This window comes from Dipodomys merriami, unplaced genomic scaffold (genome assembly GCF_024711535.1).
Source record: "Dipodomys merriami isolate MVZ:Mamm:240054 unplaced genomic scaffold, mDipMer1.0.p SCAF_508, whole genome shotgun sequence".
Classification (NCBI taxonomy): domain Eukaryota; kingdom Metazoa; phylum Chordata; class Mammalia; order Rodentia; family Heteromyidae; genus Dipodomys; species Dipodomys merriami.
Window position 1 is genome coordinate 79,989 of NW_027206078.1, and position 19,697 is coordinate 99,685.

At 45.9% G+C, this 19,697-nt stretch overlaps 1 protein-coding gene across 7 annotated transcripts in view; it reads right to left on the reverse strand.

Moving 5' to 3' along the window:
- Window positions 1–19,697, reverse strand: part of LOC138810725 (NACHT, LRR and PYD domains-containing protein 3-like) — an 89,578-nt gene that overhangs the window by 47,711 nt on the left and 22,170 nt on the right. For all 7 annotated transcript variants that reach the window (XM_069997902.1, XM_069997900.1, XM_069997901.1 and 4 more), the window contains 7 exons: window positions 18,473–18,586; window positions 14,170–15,925; window positions 10,939–11,109; window positions 6,891–7,061; window positions 5,134–5,304; window positions 2,623–2,793; window positions 2,018–2,188 (listed from right to left, as the gene is read on the reverse strand). In XM_069997902.1, the coding sequence (XP_069854003.1) occupies window positions 2,018–2,188; window positions 2,623–2,793; window positions 5,134–5,304; window positions 6,891–7,061; window positions 10,939–11,109; window positions 14,170–15,925; window positions 18,473–18,586 (2,725 nt within the window). The remainder of the gene's footprint in view (window positions 1–2,017; window positions 2,189–2,622; window positions 2,794–5,133; window positions 5,305–6,890; window positions 7,062–10,938; window positions 11,110–14,169; window positions 15,926–18,472; window positions 18,587–19,697) is intronic.

Here is a 19,697-nt window from a genome sequence, read left to right on the forward strand (position 1 = left end):
AGAAAGAAAGAAAGAAAGAAAGAAAGAAAGAAAGAAAGAGAAAGAGAAAGAAAGAAAGAAAGAAAGAAAGAAAGAAAGAAAGAAAGAAAGAAAGAAAGAAAGAAAGAAAGAAAGAAAGTGGAACAGCGCATATGATGATGATCTACGGGGAAGTGAGAAAAGAGGAGAAAGGGGTGCTGGGCTCCTGTCTTCTGTAGGCCAGTGAAAAACAGCCTCAATGAGAAGACCAGTGAGCAGATGACTTCGGGATATGTGGGAACAAGACAAATGGATGTTGAAGGAGAGAGAGGTTCACACAGAGGCAACAGCACGTGCAATGGCCCAGAGCTGACTGTGTTTTTTCACAGACCACTATGATAGAATGAGAAGCAGGGCTCACTCCTACACTTGCCCGCGATCTCAGCAGCCACCGTGAGTCTGAAGCTCTTGCTTCACTGGAGGGTGTTGTCGGAAGCGACGTGATCTCACTCAGCTTTCAACTACTACAGGAAGAACTCTAGCATTGGTGGTCTGTGAGGAGGCTTCCACTACCGTCCAGACAAGACATGGCGGTACCTGAGAGTGAGCACTCTGTGAAAGCAGGGCTGACAGGGCATGCTGGTGGATCCGGAGTGTGTATAAGGAAAAGAGATGTCCAAAACAAAACCAGGATGGTTTTGCCCTGAGCAATTATGAGGAAGCAGCAAGCCTCAGACAGGAGAGAATAGCATGAGTTAGGGTTTGAACACAAAAAGTTTGGGAGGCCATTAAACACCACAGTGGAAAGACCAGAAATAAAATCCAAGGAGAGTGAACATGCAGGCGAGCAATAGAAATTTCTTCGGTAGGAAATGCGTCAGTCGTGGCTGACAGAAGTCATGAGACTCATAGAAGTTTCTTACTAGGGCGGTAGTGAGACTGCACTGAGGGCAGAGAAGAAGCAGTCACTGCTGCTGAACTTCTGTTTCTCGAGCACTCTGTTACTATTTAGAAACCCTCAGAAATGAGAGCAATATTCACATTAAGTGAAGCCCTTTAAAGTGAATCATAAATTAGTTCTGTAAAGAGCATAAATAAAATAGTGTTTCTTTCTAGACTTTTCACAGGCAATTGAATCTTTGTGTGTGTGTTACCAGTCTGGTGCTTGGATTTGAGGCCTGAATGCTGTCCCCTAGATTTCCCACTCAACGTTGACACTCTACTGCTTGAGCCACACCTCCACTTATGCTTTTTGGTGATTAATTGGAGATAAAAGTCTCACAGACTTTCTCGTCTAATGCTAGCTTGAAACTAAAATCCTCAAATCTCATTTACTGATCCTGAGCTGCTAGAAATACAGGCATGAGCCACCAGGGCATGGCTGAGTCTAGATTATTCTAAATATGTGAATGGTGTTGAACATTCATCTCATTTCCTATTTGCTCAATTTTTAAAAATCTGCAATGGGGGTGGGGGAGAACAGGTGAAAATGAGGGAGGGGATAACACTGTTCAAAAAGAAATGCATTCATCCCTCCCCCACAGTATAACCCCTGCTTTCACTGTATTTGATGTCGGTATAATCTGTGGAGGGGAAGGGGAAAAACAAGTCGTTTAAATAAGGACACAGGTGGACCTGTTGCAACAATGAGAAGTACAAGTTGTCATGTCAAAAACGAACTTTACAACTTGGGGGGGGAGGATTGGGTGGGGAGGGAGGATGCGAAGGGATGGGAAGGGTAAACAAAGGAGGAGGCTACAATCCTTGATAAGAAATGTACTCACTATCTTGCCCATGTAATTGTAACCTCTCTGTACAGTATTTTCACAATAAAAAAAAAAGAAATGCATTCATGACCTTATCTATGTAACTGTAACTCCTCTGTGCATCACATTTCCAATAAAATTCTTTAATAAATAAATATTTCTTTAAAAAATCTGAAATAACTGGCTCCAGCCCAGCCCAACCCTAGGTACAAATGAATCTAGAGAAAACCTGAATGCTGCAACTTTCCAACTCCCTTGAACTCCTACCCACCAAGCTGCGGGAGCCCACTTACTGCAAACTCTGCAAGAGGCAGCCCTGCTGCTTCAGGACCTCACAGAGCATCATGACCCCCAGATCTCCAAGGTCGTTATTGCCTAGGCTCAGCTTCCGGAGGCTCCTATTGGAGGTCAGGATTGTAGAAAGATCCCAGCAGCTGTGTGAAGTGAGGCTGCAGTTGTCTAATCTGCAAGAAACAGTGATTTAAAGAAAACACCTTTTAGCCATTCCCCAAGGCCCTAAGATTTTAACCTGTACTATTTCCAACACCAAAAAAAAAAAAATGAGATTAACTAGCAGGTGTACAGGCCAGTAGTTATTTTTCTCTTTAGATGGGAAGGCCTTTTCCAAGTGCACTGGATTGCGCACGTCAACTTAATTAGCAACTGATTTATCCCAAATGCTGTCTTCTCCAAACACGTGCAGGCCATACCAATTCTGCTTTTCTGTGGTACAGAGGATTGTGGTGACAGGAAGCCAACTTCCTGTCTACAAAGTTCCACCTCGTACCATGATCCTGGAATAAGCCAAACCCTAGGACACCACCTGAGCTAGAGATTGTCTCAGGATTGCTCCCCACAGAACTCTACTTTTCCACCACATATCCCCATCATGACTCACTCCAACATCTGAAGCTTGCAGTCAGGGTGCAAGAGCCCTTCACACAGTAGCTTGAGTCCTCCGTCTCCAAGGGCGTTGCCTCGAAGGTAAAGGTGTGTGAGGTTGTGGTTAGCTTGGAGTGCAGAAGACAGAGCTGAACAGCAAGCTGATGTAAGGCCAGAATTCACCAACCTGCAGAGAGAACAGCAAGAAGGGCCTTTGCTGAGCAGCCTCTCCCAGACATTGCGCAGAACCTTTCTCATGGAGCCTCACTTACAGTCTAACCTGCTACAACCTGCAACTTGAAAGTCAGAAGGCAGCATCTTGGATTCAGTCTGAGTGACACAGGACTCCCTGTCTCTGAATCCCACCAAACAGAAAAGTGATGGTCTCAGCAGATGCTTTGTTGGGATTGGAACAACAGAAAGAGTGAAGGAAAACAGATACAGATTCCCCATCATACCACTCCTCTTTACACAGATTCCCCTGGCAGTGGATGCACCTTAGCACTACTTTCAGAAAGATACCCAAGTTACTCCCAGGTAGTAATGAATGACCCTGACACTGGCAGAGACCTGTCTTATTTGATTGTGATATAACCCTAACAAAAACAAAAAAAAATAAATGTAGCAGCCGGGCGCCAGTGGCTCATGCCTGTAATCAGCTACTCAGGAGGCTGAGATCTGAGGATCAAGGTTCAAAGCCAGCCCCGGCAGGAAAGCCCATGAGATTATCTCCAATAAACCACCAAGAAACTGGAAGTGGCGCTGTGGCTCAAGTGGTAGAGCGCTCGCCTTGAGCTGAAGAGCTGAGGGACAGCGCCCAGGCCAGAGTTCAGGCCCCACGACCAGACCCCAAAAAAATAAATTAAATAAATAAATAAAAAGGAAGGAAAGAAGGGAGGGAGGAAGGGAGGGAGGGAGGGAGGGAGGGAGGGAGGGAAGGAAAGGGGAAAGGAAAAAGGAAGAGAGAAAGGAAGGGAAAGGAAAGGAGAGCTAGCTTGGGCTCCAGAAAGCCTGAGGCATGTCATCAGGCAGCGGCGGCCCTGGAGGTGAGGGCAGGGCCAGGAATCACCAAGCTGTGTGTGTGGTGAGGGCAGTGGCCTTGCACCCTTTCATCTAGGTGTCCTGAGGCAAAGTCAGACACTCCTGGGCCTCATTTTTCTTTTCCTCAAATCAGGAGTCCTGGTAACAATTTTTGCCTCATCTTTCTGAGGTCAACCAAAGTAACTCACAGAAGACTGGTGTTACATGGTAAGCTCATGAATTATTTGGGGTATTTTCTATTTGTGTGTGTGTGTGTGCACGTGCGTGTGTGCGTGTGCACGCACCAGTACTCAAGTTGAACTTTAGGCTTGAGTGCTCTCTCCGCTTTTTCACTCAAGTCCGGTGCTCTAACACTTGAGCCACAGCTCCAGTTCTGGCTTTTTGGAGGTTAACTGGAGAGAAATCTCATGTCCAGGCTGGCTTTGAACTGTGATCCTCGTATCTCCGCTTCCTGCTAAGACTATAGGCAGCCAACTGATACTTTCTAGTCTTATTTACTGCAGAATTCCAACTTCAAAACCTGAATACAACTGCCAAAAGATTCTGAAATTATCCTTTGCTACTGCCACAGGAAGCAAACATTGTACCATGCAGTTCAAAGAGAGACATTAAAAAGCCAGCCCTTACCTGAAAGAGCATAACTAAAGAGGTGGAGATGCTAATTTGCATTGTGGTTGGGGATCCAGGGACAGGAAGACCTAAAATGTAAGTGCTGCATCTGGGGAATGGGGCTGGAGTTGCTTCTTGGACCCCTGGAGAGAAGGACAAGGACCAGTGGCACAGAAACCAGCGCTACATGGAGAAGAGCTCTCCCAGGGCAGTAACCTTGCGTGCTTGCAAGACTACAGACATAACATGGGTAGCCATCCATGTGACTGCTTTACAATTCACCACGCTAGGGCTATACAATCTAAAAGGTTTCTTCCCATTCTAAGAACCCTCAATTCTATCATCTTAAATTGACATAAATTATTAACAATAATCAAGTGGTCCCTCTGTATGTTTGGGGAATTGATTACAAGACTCTCACAGGAACTAAAACCCACAAGTGCTCAAGTTCCTTATATAAAATGGCTTAGTATTTGCATATTACCTATGCACATCCTCCTCATACTTTAAATGATCTCTAGGGTATGTATAGTATCTAATAGAATGCATGCTGTTACACTATATATAATTGTTATGATGTACCATTTAAGGAGTGATGACAAGGTAAAAGTTTACATATTTCAATGATATAATATTTTTCAAATATTTTTATTCACAGTGGTTAGCTGAATATGCAGTGCTGATCCTGTAAATATAGAAAGCCACCTGTATTCAGCAACACACAGCTAATGCTTCAAACCCTTTCTGATCTTGTTATTATTGGTCTCTACCCTCAGCTCCACCCAGTTAACTTTTTTTAAGAGTAACCCCATCTGTATTTTCCAAATAATTTATCTTTGCGGAGGATTTTCCTTTCTGCTGAGATACAAAGACTTACCCCAGTTTCTGCAAGTTACATTGCGGATGCTTCACCTTTTCACATAAAATTCCAACTCCCAAATCTCCCAAGGCATTTTCCCCAACATAAAGTCTGGTCAGGGAGCAGCTGGTGCTGAGGACGGTCGCCAGATCCTGACAACAGGCCGATGTGAGGCAGCAGCTGACCAACCTTCCATAAAGACAGGAGAAAGTCCGGGTCACGTCTGTCACCACCTCCACCACACACTGAGGTGACCCCTCTCCTTCAGTTCACACATAGGAAGAGGGTGCTCGATGTAGTAACAGGTAAGCACCTTCCAAGCGCGTCTTCCCTGCCCCTATAATCATGGGATGGGGGTGGGGACGCGGGGGGTGGGGGGAGCGGGGGCCGCACATGTGCGGGTGACAGTACACTCAGGACCTGCCACTCGCATGTGCCTTTTTTGTTCACAGCTGAAGCTCTACCACTAGAGTCCCTCCTCCAGAATGGTTGCTTTACTGGTTAATTGGAGACAGAGTCTTGTGGAATTTTCTACCCAGACTGTCTTTGAACTGGGACCCTAAGATCTGACTGGTGTAGCTAGGATCACAGACATAATTCAGCAGTGTCCAATAACAAATATATGGGGTTTGGGGGTTTTTTTTGGTGTGGAGCTGGAACTCTGGGCCTGGGCGCTGTCCCTCAGCTCTTCAGCTCAAGGCGGGTGCTCTACTGCTTAAGCCACAGGGCCACTTCCAGCCTTTTCTATTTATGTGGTGCTGAGGAATGGAACCCAGGGCCTCATGCATGCAAGGCAAGCACTCTACCACTGAGCCACTAAATAATAAAAATAATAGCAAATAAAACAAGTAAATAAATAAATATTATTTATTTATGGTGATAAACTTATTACAAATAAATGTATGGAGCTGGATGCCAGTGGCTCATGCTGGTAATCCTAGCTATTCAGGAGGTTCTGAGAGTCTCCAGTTAATCATAAAAACTGCCAAAAAGGCCTGGGAAGGTGGCTCAGTGGAAGAGTGCTGGCCTAGCATGCATGAAGCCCTGGATTCGATTCCTCAGCACCACATACACAGAAAAAGCCAGAAGTGGGGCTGTGGCTCAGGTGGTAGAGTGCTAGCCTTGAGCAAAAGCAGCTCAGGGACAGCGCCCAGGCCCTGAGTTTAAGCCCCAGGACTGGCAAAAAAGAGAGAGAGAGAGAGAGAGAGAGAGAGAGAGAGAGAGAGAGAGAGAGAGAGAGAGAGAGAGAGAGAGAGAGCATCATTGTTTTCCACAGTTTTACATTCACTAGCAATGCACAAAGCTCTAATTTCTCCCATTCTTGGCAACTCTACTTCACTAGGGTTTTTTATGTTTGTTGTTGTTGTTTTTTCTATGATCATCATGGTAATGAGCTAGGCCTGCCAATTTTGGCACTTTTTCTCTTGTTCAGAACCCAAGTGACTCAGAGGCGGTCAGTGACAAACGCAGTGTTTCCATTACCTCAGCCTGATGTGAAGGCTGAGGTTCATGTCCTAAAGCATTGTATTGCAGTAGTTTTGTTTTCTCAGCTGTATCATACAGACCTTAAGGGCAACCATCTTTTTTGTGTGTGTGTCATTTGCTGGACTCTCATATGTGGCTTTCCTCATGCAAGCACTAACTGACTAAATGATTGGCAAGCAAGCAGATGAGCACAGGAAATCTTTGGGCAGATAGGAGGCTCCTGGTGTTCTCACTGAAGTCAGAGCTCTCCAAACAGACAGAGCTTCTAAGAGACATGAATGCAAACTCACCAGAGTTTCTTCAGATTGCAGGATAGATGCTTCAGCCCCACACACAAGAGTCTGATTCCAAAGTCTCCCAGGGCATTGTCACTCAGGTCCAATTCTATCAGCTTCTGGTTGCTGCTCAAGACTGAGGAGATGTCAAAACAGCACTGATGGGAAAGGCCACAGCGTCCCAACCTTCATGCCAAGTACAGAAGCAGAGTGTCAGAGGAGGCCTCTCACCACTCTCACAGTTTAGACCTTACTTAAGGTCATGTGCTGAGGCTACCTGGTGGAAGTGGGGTCTGTGAATGAAGCAAAGTCACTGGACGTGCACCTTGGAGGGAATATTGGGGCCATGGTCTCTCTCTCTCTCTCTCTCTTTCTCTCTCTGCTATGATGTAAATAAACTCCTCATTGCTTTTCTGAGATTGTCTGTCTCATGGATAGAGGACTGACTCCAACTGCCCCTCCTTACAGTCTTCCCTCGGTTTCCTCACCAGGAAGGGGCTTGTGTAACAAAGTTCATGGCAGGCAGCTCATCTGACCAGAGAGCTCCTGACACAGACCAAGACACAGCATTCCCAGGCTCACTGGCTCACAGCCTGAGGACACAGTGTTCAGGGCTGGGCACTGTAAATAATGCCAGGAATGTCATGATCCACCCACAGGTGCACAAATAGAAGCCTGTGGTTTCCATTTCTTTGGTACTTCTAATAGTTGAAGTACCAGCACTGGACATTGATGACACAGACTTCCTGTCCTTGCCAACATTGTTCCTCTTTTTTGCTAGCTGACTTAATCTAGCATTCCATCTGTACTGAAGGAGAAATTAAGAGAACAGGAGCTCTGGTTCTTGATTTGTTACATATTATTGTTTGTGTATGGGCTGGTCTACAAGGGTTCATGTGTCAGATACTTGATTTGTAGGGATATCGGGAGATTGTGGAACCTTTAAAAGGTGGGGCTAAATGCAAGGTAATTCTGTCCTCAAAAGAAATTAACATAGTTCTTACGTGATCCCATTAGTTCCTACCAACAACTAATTATATGAAGAGAATGAACTTTCCCGACTTTCTGGTTTTCTTTCTCAATATGTGATCTCCCTCTCTGGCCCACATTCCCACAGTGAGTAATCCACCATATTCCCTCACCAGACTGCTTGGACTTTCAGACTCTAAAACTGTGAGCTAAAGAAATCTCTTTAGAGCCAGGTGCCAGTGGCTCACGCCTATAATCTTAGCTACTCAGAAGGCTGGAATCTGAGGATCGCAGTTCAAAGCCAGCCTGGGCAGGAAAGTCTGTGAGACGTTTATCTCCAATAAAGCACTAGAAAACCGGAAGTGGCGCTGTGGCTCAAGCGGTAGAGCGCTCACCTTGAGCTGAAGAGCACAGGAACAGTGCCTAAACCCAGAGTTCAAGCCCTCGACCAACAACAACAACAACAAAAACTCTTTTTCTTTACTTATTTTTGTTTCTCATGGGGCTTGAACTCTGGGCCTGGGTGCTGTCCCTCAGCTCTTGGACTTTCCTGCCGGGGCTGGCTTTGAACCACGATCCTCAGATCTCAGCCTCTTGAGTAGCTAGGATTATAGGTGTGAGCCACCGACGCCCAGCTTCTTTACTTTTTAAAGCATCCAGCCTTAAGCATTTTGCTTTAGCAGCAGAAAACTGATTAACACATTTTACAACCACACACACACACACACACACACACACACACACACACACACCCTTAGCGCTAGCAATTTTCACCAATCATGGAAGCGAAAACATCATTCTAATGCCTTTCCAGGCCAGTAGTTCATCCTAGAGCCTTTCAGACCACTTCCCTTATGTCCCCATCTTCATACCAACTCCCAGCAAATAGCTAGATCATTCCTCATCTGCAAAGCATGTCATTATCTTCCGTGCCTCCTTGTCTCCCATGTGGAGAGCACATGGGAGAGGTCATGCAGATAATATTATCGGGAGACACAAGGCTCCATGCCAAAACCAAAATTCCAAAGCCGGGAAGGTGAAAGAACATTTATAATTCATCAAGACTGAAGAAAAAGCACTTAAACAGCAGAACAACACAATCAAATTAAAATCTTCTACCTTTGCATGGAGGAACACCCCTGTAACCTCAGAAAGCAGAGGCAAGTAGACCTCAAGTTCCAGGCTAGACTACACTACATAGAGAAACCTAGTCTCAAAAAATAATAATAAGCTTGGGGCTGGGAAGGTGGCTCAGTGTTAGAGCGCTTGCCTTGAATGCCTGAGGCCCTGGGTTCGATTCCTCAGCACCACATAAGAAAAAAGCCGGAAGTGGCGCTGTGGCTCAGGTGGTAGAGCGCTAGCCTTGAGCTGAAGAGCTGAGGGACAGTGCTCAGGCCCAGAGTTCAGGCCCCACGACTGGACCCAAAAAATAATAATAATAATAATAAGCTTGGGGCTGGGAAGGTGGCTCAGTGGTAGAGCACTTGCCTTGCATGCATGAGGCCCTGGGTTCGACTCCTCAGCACCACATCAGCAGAAAAAACTGGAAGTGGCTCTATGGCTCAAATGGTAGAGAGCTAGCCTTAAGCTGAAGGGCTGAGGGACAGCGCCCAGGCCCAGAGTTCAGACCCCACGACTGACCAAAAAAAAAGACACAAGAGGTCGGGCACTGGTGGCTGAAATGTGCAATCCTAGCTACTCAGGAGGCTGAGATCTGAGGATTGTGCAATGGTTCAAAGCCAGCCCAGGCAGGAAAGCCTGTGAGACTTTTATTTCCAGTAAACTAGTCAGAAAAAGCGGGAAGTGGTGCTGTGTCTCAAATGGTAGATAACGCACACACTCACACACACATACAAGGCACAGGAAAGCCTCTGTGACATTTCAACCTATACAAACATTGTGCTGTGCTCTAACTCAGGAAGCCATGATGGTCTCTGAGGAAACTCTCCAATTATCATCTAGGAACAGAGCCCATGAGGAAATGAAAGGCACTCAGAGTTGTAGACTTTTTGTTTTACTATTGAGAAATGACTCTTTTCAGTTCCTCTTCATTTTTCCCCATCGGAACTCCCCAAACTGACCTCTATTACATTCTGTCTCCCCACGTACAGTGACTGGAATATGTCCTCCAAAAGTTCTTGTGTGGAAATCCTACCCAGAAGGCCACAAATAACAACTATGATCTCCAAATACTAATTATGTTAAAATGAGCTGTTAGTTTGTGATTGCTTCCTTGTAAGAGCCAGGTTAGAGCCAGGTACAGGTAGCTCAACATGCTTTTAATCCTAGCTACTCAGGAGGCTGAGATCTGAGTATCCAAGTTTGAATCTAGCAGGGCAGGAAAGCCCGTAAGACTCTTATCTCCAATTAGCTATCCAAGAATCTGGGACTTGAGCAGGAGTTGTAGTGGTAAATCGCCAGACTTGAACAGAAAAGCCTGGCAAGAGCTCAAGGCTCTTATATTCAAGCTCCAATACTGGCACTTATTTAAAAAAAAATGAGGGCTGGGAAGAAAGCTCAGTGGTAGAGTGCTTGCCTTGCATGCATGAGGCCCTGGGTTCGATTCCTCAACACCACATAAGTAGAAAAGGCTAGAAGTGGTGCTGTGGCTCAAGTGGTAGAGTGCTAGCCTTGAGCTGAAGAGCTGAGGGACAGCACCCAGGCCAGAGTTCGGGCCCCTTGACTAAAAAAGCTAAAAAAAAATGAGGTTAGCACATCTATATTGTGTAAAGTTATCAGAAGAAAGGGGTTATCTACAAGCCAAAAGATGAGTCCTCAGATAAACCAACGCTGCTGCCAGGCACTGGTAGCTTACGCTTATAATCCTAGCTACTCAGGAGGCTGAGATCTGAAGATCACAGTTCAAAGCCAGCCCAGGCAGGAAAGTGCATGAGACTCATCTCCAATTAACCACACAGAAAACAGGAAGTGCAACTGTGGCTCAAAGTAGCAGAGCACTGACCTTGAGCAAAAGAGCCCAGGGATAGCACCCCCTCCCCCGCCCCGACAGACACACATACACACACACACACACACGCACGCACGCACACACACACACACACACACGCACGCACGCACGCACATAGGGACTTACCACAGTCTCCGAATGTTACAGCCAGGATTCTGGAGTGTTTCACACAACACCCTCATCCCTGGGTCCCCCAGCACATTGTCGCTGAGGTCTAGTTCAGTTAGACTTGTGTTACTGCTCAGAACGGAGAAGAGACCCCGACAAAAGCTGGACGTTAGACAGCAGTTCACCACTCTAGAAATGAGAAGGCAGAAGAACAGAAAAGAACATTGATCTCTAACAAGAACAAATGAGTAAGAGCCAGGGTGCTTGGCAACGTTCATACAAATGATTCCCAGGAGGAGGACATGGTGGCACCATCTTTTTTTGGGGGGGGCTGGTCATGGGGCCTGAGCTCTGGGCCTGGGCGCTGTCCCTCAGCTCTTCAGTTCAAGGCTAGCACTCTACCACTTGAGCCACAGTGCCACTTCTGGCTTTTTCTGCTTATGTGGTGCTGAGGAATTGAACCCAGGGCCTCATGCATGCAAGGCAAGCATGCTACCACTGAGCCACTTTCCCAGCCCAGCACCCATCTTTAATCTCAGCACTCAGGAAGCTAAGGTAGGGAGGATCTCAAGTCAAGGCCAGCTGGGCTGTACAGGAGGATCCTGTTGAAGGAGAAGGAGGAGAAGGAGGAGGAGGAGGAGGAGGAGGAGGAGGAGGAGGAGGAGGAGGAGGAGGAGGAGGAAGAGGAAAAAGAAGAAGAGGAGGAAAAAGAAAAAAAAGGGATGAGGGAGCCCTCCTGGGGCTTAAGAAGTAGATCACAAATCCAAAGAATATTCATGGAGGAGTGAGAGGGTAGGTGAGACTTTGAAGAGAACTTCTACCTTTTGACAAAAAACTGAGAGCCTTTGGCCACTCGTGAGCATTGTTGCCCCTCCCTCAGCAGTCAGCTGACCTATCCTAGCTTGGACCCTCTGGAATTACTGCTCTAAAAAGAGACTGTCACATGGTGAAAGGGATGTCACTGATCAAGATGCATTACATTTTTAAACTGCTTTTTAATAGCAATTCCTGTATAACTACTCAAAGATAATAAAAAAATTTTTTTTCTGGTTGTGGGGTTTGAATTCTGGGCCTGGGCGCTGTCCTTGCGCTCTTCAGCTCAAGGCGAGCGCTCTACCACCTGAGCCACAGCAATACTTCCTGTTTTCTGGTGGTTTATTGGAGATAAGAGTCTCACAGACTTTCTTGCCCGGGCTGGCTTTGAACCGTGATCCTCAGATCTCAGCCTCCTGAGTAGCTAGGATGACAGGCATGAGCCACCAGTGCCTGGCTTAATAAAATAATTTTTTAAAAGAAAGAAGAAAGCCTCTCGCATGGGCTGCACAGCAGCAGAGTACATTCTCAAAAATCCTGAAACCAGGGCTGGGAATGGCTCAGTGGTAGAGCGCTTACCTTGCATGCATGAGGCCCTGGGTTCGATTCCTCAGCACCACATAAGCAAAAAGAAAAAAGCCAGAAGTGTTGCTGTGGCTCAAGTGGTAAAGTGCTAGCCTTGAGCTGAAGAGCTGAGGGGCAGCGCCCAGGCCCAGAGTTCAGGCCCCACAACCGGAGCCCCCCCCCCAAAAAAAAAAATCCTGAAACCAGGCTGTGCCCATAGATATAAAGTCAGAATCTCTGAGTGAGATCATTCTATATTAATTTTAAGCCATTCCAGAAATTCACATTTAAATTACCTGAAGCTCCTGTTAAAATGCAGTTTGAGCTGGGAACTGGTGGCTCACACCTGCAAACCCAGCTACTTGGGAGACTGAGGTTGGGAAGATCATGGTGCTAGGCTAGTCTGGATGGAAAAGTCTGTGAATCTCCTTTCAATGGAAGAAGCTGGGCGTGCCTGCCATCTCAGCTACTGTAGAACATAAAAAATAGGGGGATCGTGGTCCAGGCACAAACACAGGAAAGAAGCAAGACCTTGACTCAAATATATTCAGTGCATTGCCAAGTGCCAGTGGCTCACACCTGTAATCCTAGCTACTCAGGAGGCTGAGATCTGAGTATCTTAGTACAAAACTAGCCCAGGCAGGAAAATCTGTGAGACTCTTAACTTCAATGAACTACAAAAAAAAAAACTAGAAATGGAGCGATGACTCAAAAATGGTAGCATACTATAAATAAATAAATAAGTGATCAATGCAAAAGTTGGGGCTGGGGCTATAATTCATTTAAATGGAGTGCAAGGTCCTGAGTTCAAACCCCATACTGCCCAAAAAATTTTTAAACTGAGGAATCTGACTGCAAAGGTCTTCAATTCTGCATTTACAATGGGCACCTAGTATCACTTCACCACTGGTCTTTCCGAAGGTTCTAGAATCCAAAGCAATCATTACCTTCTCTGTAAATGTCATCTAGAAAGATGGATGCATACCTCACTTCTGACCAGAAACTTTAGCCAGGCCCTGTAAGCCATTACTTTCTTCAAAGGTGCATGATCTTGGTCATACCTCTTGTTCTCTCCTCTTTTCTTTTAGGACCTTAAGGAGCATGTCTTCCTTCTTTTCTGTCTCCCTGTCTTGTACCTCCCTCCCACATTACTGTAACCTGAATGCCCATCTCTCCCCTGTCTAAATGAATAAGTAACAAAATCATCTTGATCCCCTAGCCCCCAGTGTAATGGCATTAGGAGATGAGGTCTGTGGGGTGATTAATCATGGTGCTCCATAAGTGAGCTTAGTGCCCTTATAAAAGGGAGCTTAAAAGAGCAGTCTTGCTCCTTCAATTAGGGCAGGACATAGCACAGAAGCTCCAGCCTCTCAACCATGGTCTTCTCAGCTTCCAGCTTGTAATAAATTGATCTTGGGCTGGGAAGGTGGCTCACTGGGAAGGTAGAGCACTTGCCTTGCATGCTCAAGGCCCTGGGTTCGATTCCTCAGTACCACATAAGAAAAAAGCTGGAAGTGGCACTGTGGTTCAAGTGGTAGAACGCTAGCCTTGAGCTGAAGAGCTGAGGGACAGTGCCCAGGCCCAGAGTTCAGGCCCCACAACCGGACCCCCCCCCAAAAAAAGAAAAATGAACTAAAAGAATGAACTAGAGTGAACATTTGCACACCTGCTCCACATCCTGATTCATTGTGCTGAACTGGCATTCCTTCCCAAACGTGAGTGTCCTATATTCTGGGAGTACTGAGTCTGATGGCGTTGCTATGTAGCTTGACAGTTATAGTCAGAAAATGTTCAAAAGAGAGAAAAAAGAAGGCAACAAGGAAAGTAGCCAGAAAGCCATGTTCTACCACCTCTGGAGGTCACACTACTTACGTGTGAGCGCTGGTATCGCGAGGGCCTGGGAGGGCACAGAGGGCCATGCCCGCATGTGGACTGTCTTCCTCCTCCTCTTCTTCCTCCTTGGGCGAGTTATGGAGAAAGCCCAGGGAAAGTGTTTCTACTCTGCGACAGTTCTCAATGCAAAATGAAGAAACCATGTGGTCCATTCTGGTGGAGAGATTGACCTCAATTTTGGGGAAGTGGTCCATGGCCCTTCTCACAAAGTCCTCCTCCTGCATCTCATATAGGCAGTAGAACAACTCCAGCTGGCTGGGCTGGATCTGCAGCTTCTTGGCCTTGGCTTTTGCTTCAATCCATTTCAGCAGCTCCAGTCTGATTTGCTGGGAGATCTTACAACTTAATTTCCTCTCCAAATAAGAGGTTCTCTCCTGATTTACAAGGCCAAAAAGGAAGCGGACCACAAAGATCAGATATCCCTTTTCGAATTTGCCATAGTTTTCCAGGAGCACCGCCACATCTCGGTTTGGAAGCTCTGAACAACTCCCAGACTTGCTCCTTGTCATCACATTGTCTTCTTCCTCTTCCAGCAAATAGTACATAGCAGCAAAGAACTCCTGGAAAGTCATGTGAATAAAGCTGTAGAATTTCTCACAGTCCACTTCCTTCTGGAACACATTCATCCTCAGGAAAGCAGACACATCCACCTTCTGCAGGCCGTGATTCCTGAGGTCACATTCCTCAAATAAAATTTTCTGGTTCCAGATTCCATCAGCAGCCAAAGAGCAGAGCCCACGGAGGTTGGCATGGAGGTGGGGCTCTTGGCCCATGCCTCGGGACTGCAAGAGACTGGACAGGAAAAAGACATAGACTGCAGTGGTGGTCTTAGAGGTCTGAGCGAGGCTCTTGCCACTCTGCATCTGCTGCATTAGCCCTGTACACACAATCCAGCACACCAAGGGAATGAAGCACATGGTGAAGAGGACCTCATTCTCCTGGATCAGCCTGAAGGCCTCACTGGCCTGTGCCTCATCTGAGAAATACTTGAAGAAATACTCCTTCCTTTTGGCTTCAGAGAAACCCAGGATCTCTATGTGACGTGGGTGGTCCAGCAGGTGCTGCAGCTTCTCCAGGGCCACTGGTCTCGTAGTGATGAGCAGAGAGGCCTCAGGCAGCAGCTTCTTTCTGATGAGGCTGCTCAGGAGAATGTCCCCCCTCTCAGCCTTCTGCCAGTCTGTGCAGAGCGCTCCTATGTGCTCATCAAAGGCCCCCTGGAGCTCGTCAAAACCATCCATGAGGAAGAGGACCCTGGAGGGCTTGTGCATGATCTTGCACAAGGGTGGGTTTGGGTCAGGGCAACAGCTGACAATCAGGTCCCCCAGGCTCCTCGACATCACAAGGCTCACCTCGCGACAGTGGATATAGAATAAATAGTCAAACTTATCTTGGAACAGCTTCCCTGATGCCCAGTCCAGCATAATCTTCCTGGCCAGTATTGTCTTCCCAATGCCTGCCGCTCCCTGGAATACCACTGTGTGCACAGGCTCAGAGTGTTCATCATTCGGATCAAACAGCGATTCCAACTTAATAGGACTCATGGGGCTGTCCCATGTCTTGGTCCTGCCAATGGCCAGCAGCTCATGCTCCCTTTCCTGCTGGCTTGGGTGCTCCTTGACCAGCTGCAGCCGCGTGTAACGTTTATTGAGATTCACACTCTCACCTAGACGCGCATTCCTATCTTCAATACAGTGGAATCTACTTCTCACATGTCTTCTGTACTTCTTACAGTAATCTAGGACAGAGACAGAAAGTCAGACTATAGAAGTAGCCTACACATATCTGAGATGAGCAACAAATAAGCCTGAAAAAATACATTCACAAAAACAATAATAATAATCCTGTGCCCTAAGAAGGAGAATTGAAACAGACTCTGGTGGCTCATGCCTATAATCCTAGCTAATCAGGAGGCTGAGAACTGAGCATTCTGATTTGAAGCCAACTCAGGCTGAAAAACTCCATGAGACTTATCTCCAATTAATCACCAAAAAGCTGCAAGTAAAGATGCTTCAAGTGGTAGAGCACCGCCATAAGCAAAAATGCCAAACCCCTACTCAGGAGGCTGAGATCTGAGGATCACGGTGCAAAGCCAGCCTAGTCAGGAAACTCCATGAGATTCTTAAACCACTTAGAAAATCGAAAGTGGTGCTGTGGCTCAATTGATAGAGCACTCACCTTGAGCTGAAGAGCTGAGGGATAGTGTCCAGGCCCAGAGTTCAAGCGCCCCACAACCGAGGAAAAAACAAAACAAAATGCCAAACCAGAGTACAAGGCCCAGTACTGGCATAAAAATAAAAAGGTGTGTTTGGGGGACACTAAAAACTGTGAAGTTCCAAGAACACAAATGCAATGTAAGCACTGACTGTGAACTAGAGAAGCAGACATGTGTTACTCCTGTTTGCAAATGTGAATCAATGAAACATAAGATACAGACTTATATTAAAGCAAGTTTGCACTCCTACAAAGGAAAATAAGGGGTTGGAGATGTGGCTCATGTAGTAAAGCACCAACCAATAAGCAAAAGCATCAGATACTGAATTCTGGTACCAGTCTCAGAAAAAAAAAAAAAAAAAAAAGCCGGGCACTAATGGCTCATGCCTGTAATCCTAGCTACCCAGGAGGCTGAGATCTGAGGATCACGGTTCAAAGTCAGCCCGGGCAGGAAAGTCCATGAGACACTTATCTCCAATAAACCACCAGAAAACTGGAAGTGGTGCTGTGGCTCAGGTAGTAGAGTGCTAGCCTTGAGCTGAAGAGCTGAGGGACGGCGCCCAGGCCCAGAGTTCAAGCCCCATGACCAACCAAAACAAACAAACAAACAAACAAAAGAACAAAAGAAAAAGAAAACAGATTTGCAACCTAGAGAAAATAGCAGTTAGGGAGAGAAACAGAAAGAGTAAGTTTTCTAGTCTCTTGGCTCTGAAAGGCCCCCAAAATCTAATGCTCAGTGTTTTATATACACAACTAACTAAAAGACAAGTGTACATGCAGCCACCAGCCAGAAAATCTTGTTTGAATCTTACACCATTAGTCTGAAGCTCATATCATTTTTTTTTGTGGGGGGGTGGGCCTGGCCCTGTTCCTGAGCTCTTCAGCTCAAGGTGAGTGCTCTATCACTTGAGCCACAGCACCACTTCTGGTTGTCTGAGTGGTTTATTGGCATAAGATTCTCACGGACTTTCCTGCCGGGCTGGCTTTCAATAGCAATCCTCAGATCTCAGCCTCCAGAGTAGCTAGGATTACAAGTGTGAGCCACCAGCACCCGGCACTCAAGACATTTTTGTGTATGTGTGCTGGTCCTGAGACTTGAACTCAGGGCCTGGGAGATGTCCTTGAGCTTCTTTTGCTCAGGGCTTAGTGCTGTACCACTTGAGCAATAGTTTTATTTTCTGCTTTTTTGGTAGTTTATTGGAGATAAGAGTCTCATGGACAGGGGCTGGGAAGGTGGCTCAGTGGTAGAGTGCTTGCCTTGCATGCATGAGGCCCTGGGTTCGATTCCTCAGCACCATAAGCAGAAAAAGCCAGAAGTGGCACTGTGGCTCAATCGGTAAAGCTCTGGCCTTGAGCTGAAGAGCGCAGGGACAGCACCCAAGCCCAGAGTTCAAGCCCCATAACAAAAAAAAAAAAAAAAAAAAAAAAAGAGTCTCATGGACAAACTATGCAACTGGTGGGCAGGGGCAGGAGGAGGGAAATGGGGGAAAGCAAAAGAAGGAGTGACACTGCCCAAAACGAACTGTACTCATTTTAGCAGGGCACCAGTGGCTCACACCTGTAATCCTAGCTACTCAGAAGGCTGAGATGTAAGGAGCACAGTTCAAAGCCAGCCCAGGCAGGAAATCTATGAGACTTCTATCTCCAATCAACTACTTAGAAAAGGCCAGAAGTAATTGTAGCTCAAGTGGCAGAGCACTATTCTTGAGCACAAAGAGGCTCAGGGACAGCACTCAAGCCCTGAGTTCAAGCTCCAAGACTGACAGAAAAATAAAAAAGAAGTTTACTCATTACTATCTGATTTATGAAATTGTAAACCCTCTACACAACACATCAATAATAACAATAAAATTATATTTTTAATAAAAACCTCCCCTTATTTCTGAGACTCCAAGTAGCAATGAAAATGAGTTTGCTTCTTCAGCTAGCCATGGATCTCCTAGCACTAGCCTTGCAATACACCCCAAGTAGCAGGAGCATGTGAAAGGGACAAGTCACCCTGCTACTCAGCTGCACAGGGCCTCCTGATACAGATCTGAAAACAACTAGAAGCAGCACTCCAATTGCTTACCTTTCTTTTTCTTACAAGCTGAGATTCTGGAAAGGAACCCCAGTAAACCCATCCACTCCTCTTCAATACTGTCTTCTTGGCACACCACAGTGAGACTGGAATCATGTGTATTATCTGAACAGAAAAGGGAAAAACGCAAAGTGTCAAAACCCAAAACCCGTAACTCAGAGGACGTAGTTGAGAACCAGTCTAGCACTTGGCATGGTTCAGATGCTCCTGTCCTAGGTATCTCCTGAATAAAACACGGCTCAGGGCTGCAGATGACAGGTGTGATGTCAGAATTACACATGGGAGTGTTGTGGCATACCTCACTTTGAAAGAATGGCCATCAGCTACCTGCCAAGCATTCTGTACCCACTACATTCAATCTCAAGTCTTCTTTTCCAGGCCCAGAAATCACCAAACACGTACAGCAGGCAATGTTGCTTTTACTCTCACCTGTTTCTGGCAGTATCTGGCTCCCTGATGTTGAGACCATTCCCAAAAATCTCCAGTGTCCTCAAGATAGCCATGGACCAAGAAGTGTCCCCCCTTCCCTGATTTCACTTAACTGCAAACCATTCTACCCACATCTTGAGCTTTCTCTTCTAGGTTTCTAGATCAAATCTACCAACTGTCATGTAACTGTGACCTCTCTGTACATCATCTTTATAACAACAATAAAAAATTAAGATACATTCATAAACTGATGTGTTCAATAGAAAATTCCTTGTATAGGTAAAGATAATAACATTTAAAATTACATACTCATAAAAAATAAAATAAATATAATAAGATAAACCACCAATTGGATTTATGTATAGTTCAGTAATTCAAAATCCTGATTGACTTTATATTCACCTAGGAGGCTTTTAAAAAGCTAACTCCAAAGGCTGGGAGTATGGCTTAGTGGTAGAGTGCTTGCCTAGCATCCATAAAACCCTGGGTTCCATTCTTCAGTACCATATAAACAGAAAAGGCTGGAAGTGGTGCTATGGCTCAAGTGGTAGAGAACTAGCCTTGAGCAAAAGAAGCTCAGGGGCAGTCCTCTGAGTTCATCCCAGGACTGACAAAAAACTAATTAATTATTTAGAAAAGACTGGCTCCACAACTCTACCCCCAGATGAAGAAATTTTTCTCTAATCGCTCTGAGAAGCCCAGGCACTATGACATATTAAAAGTTTCTAGGTGATTCCAAATGTAACTATAGCTAAGGATCACCAATCTAAACACCACTAATAACATA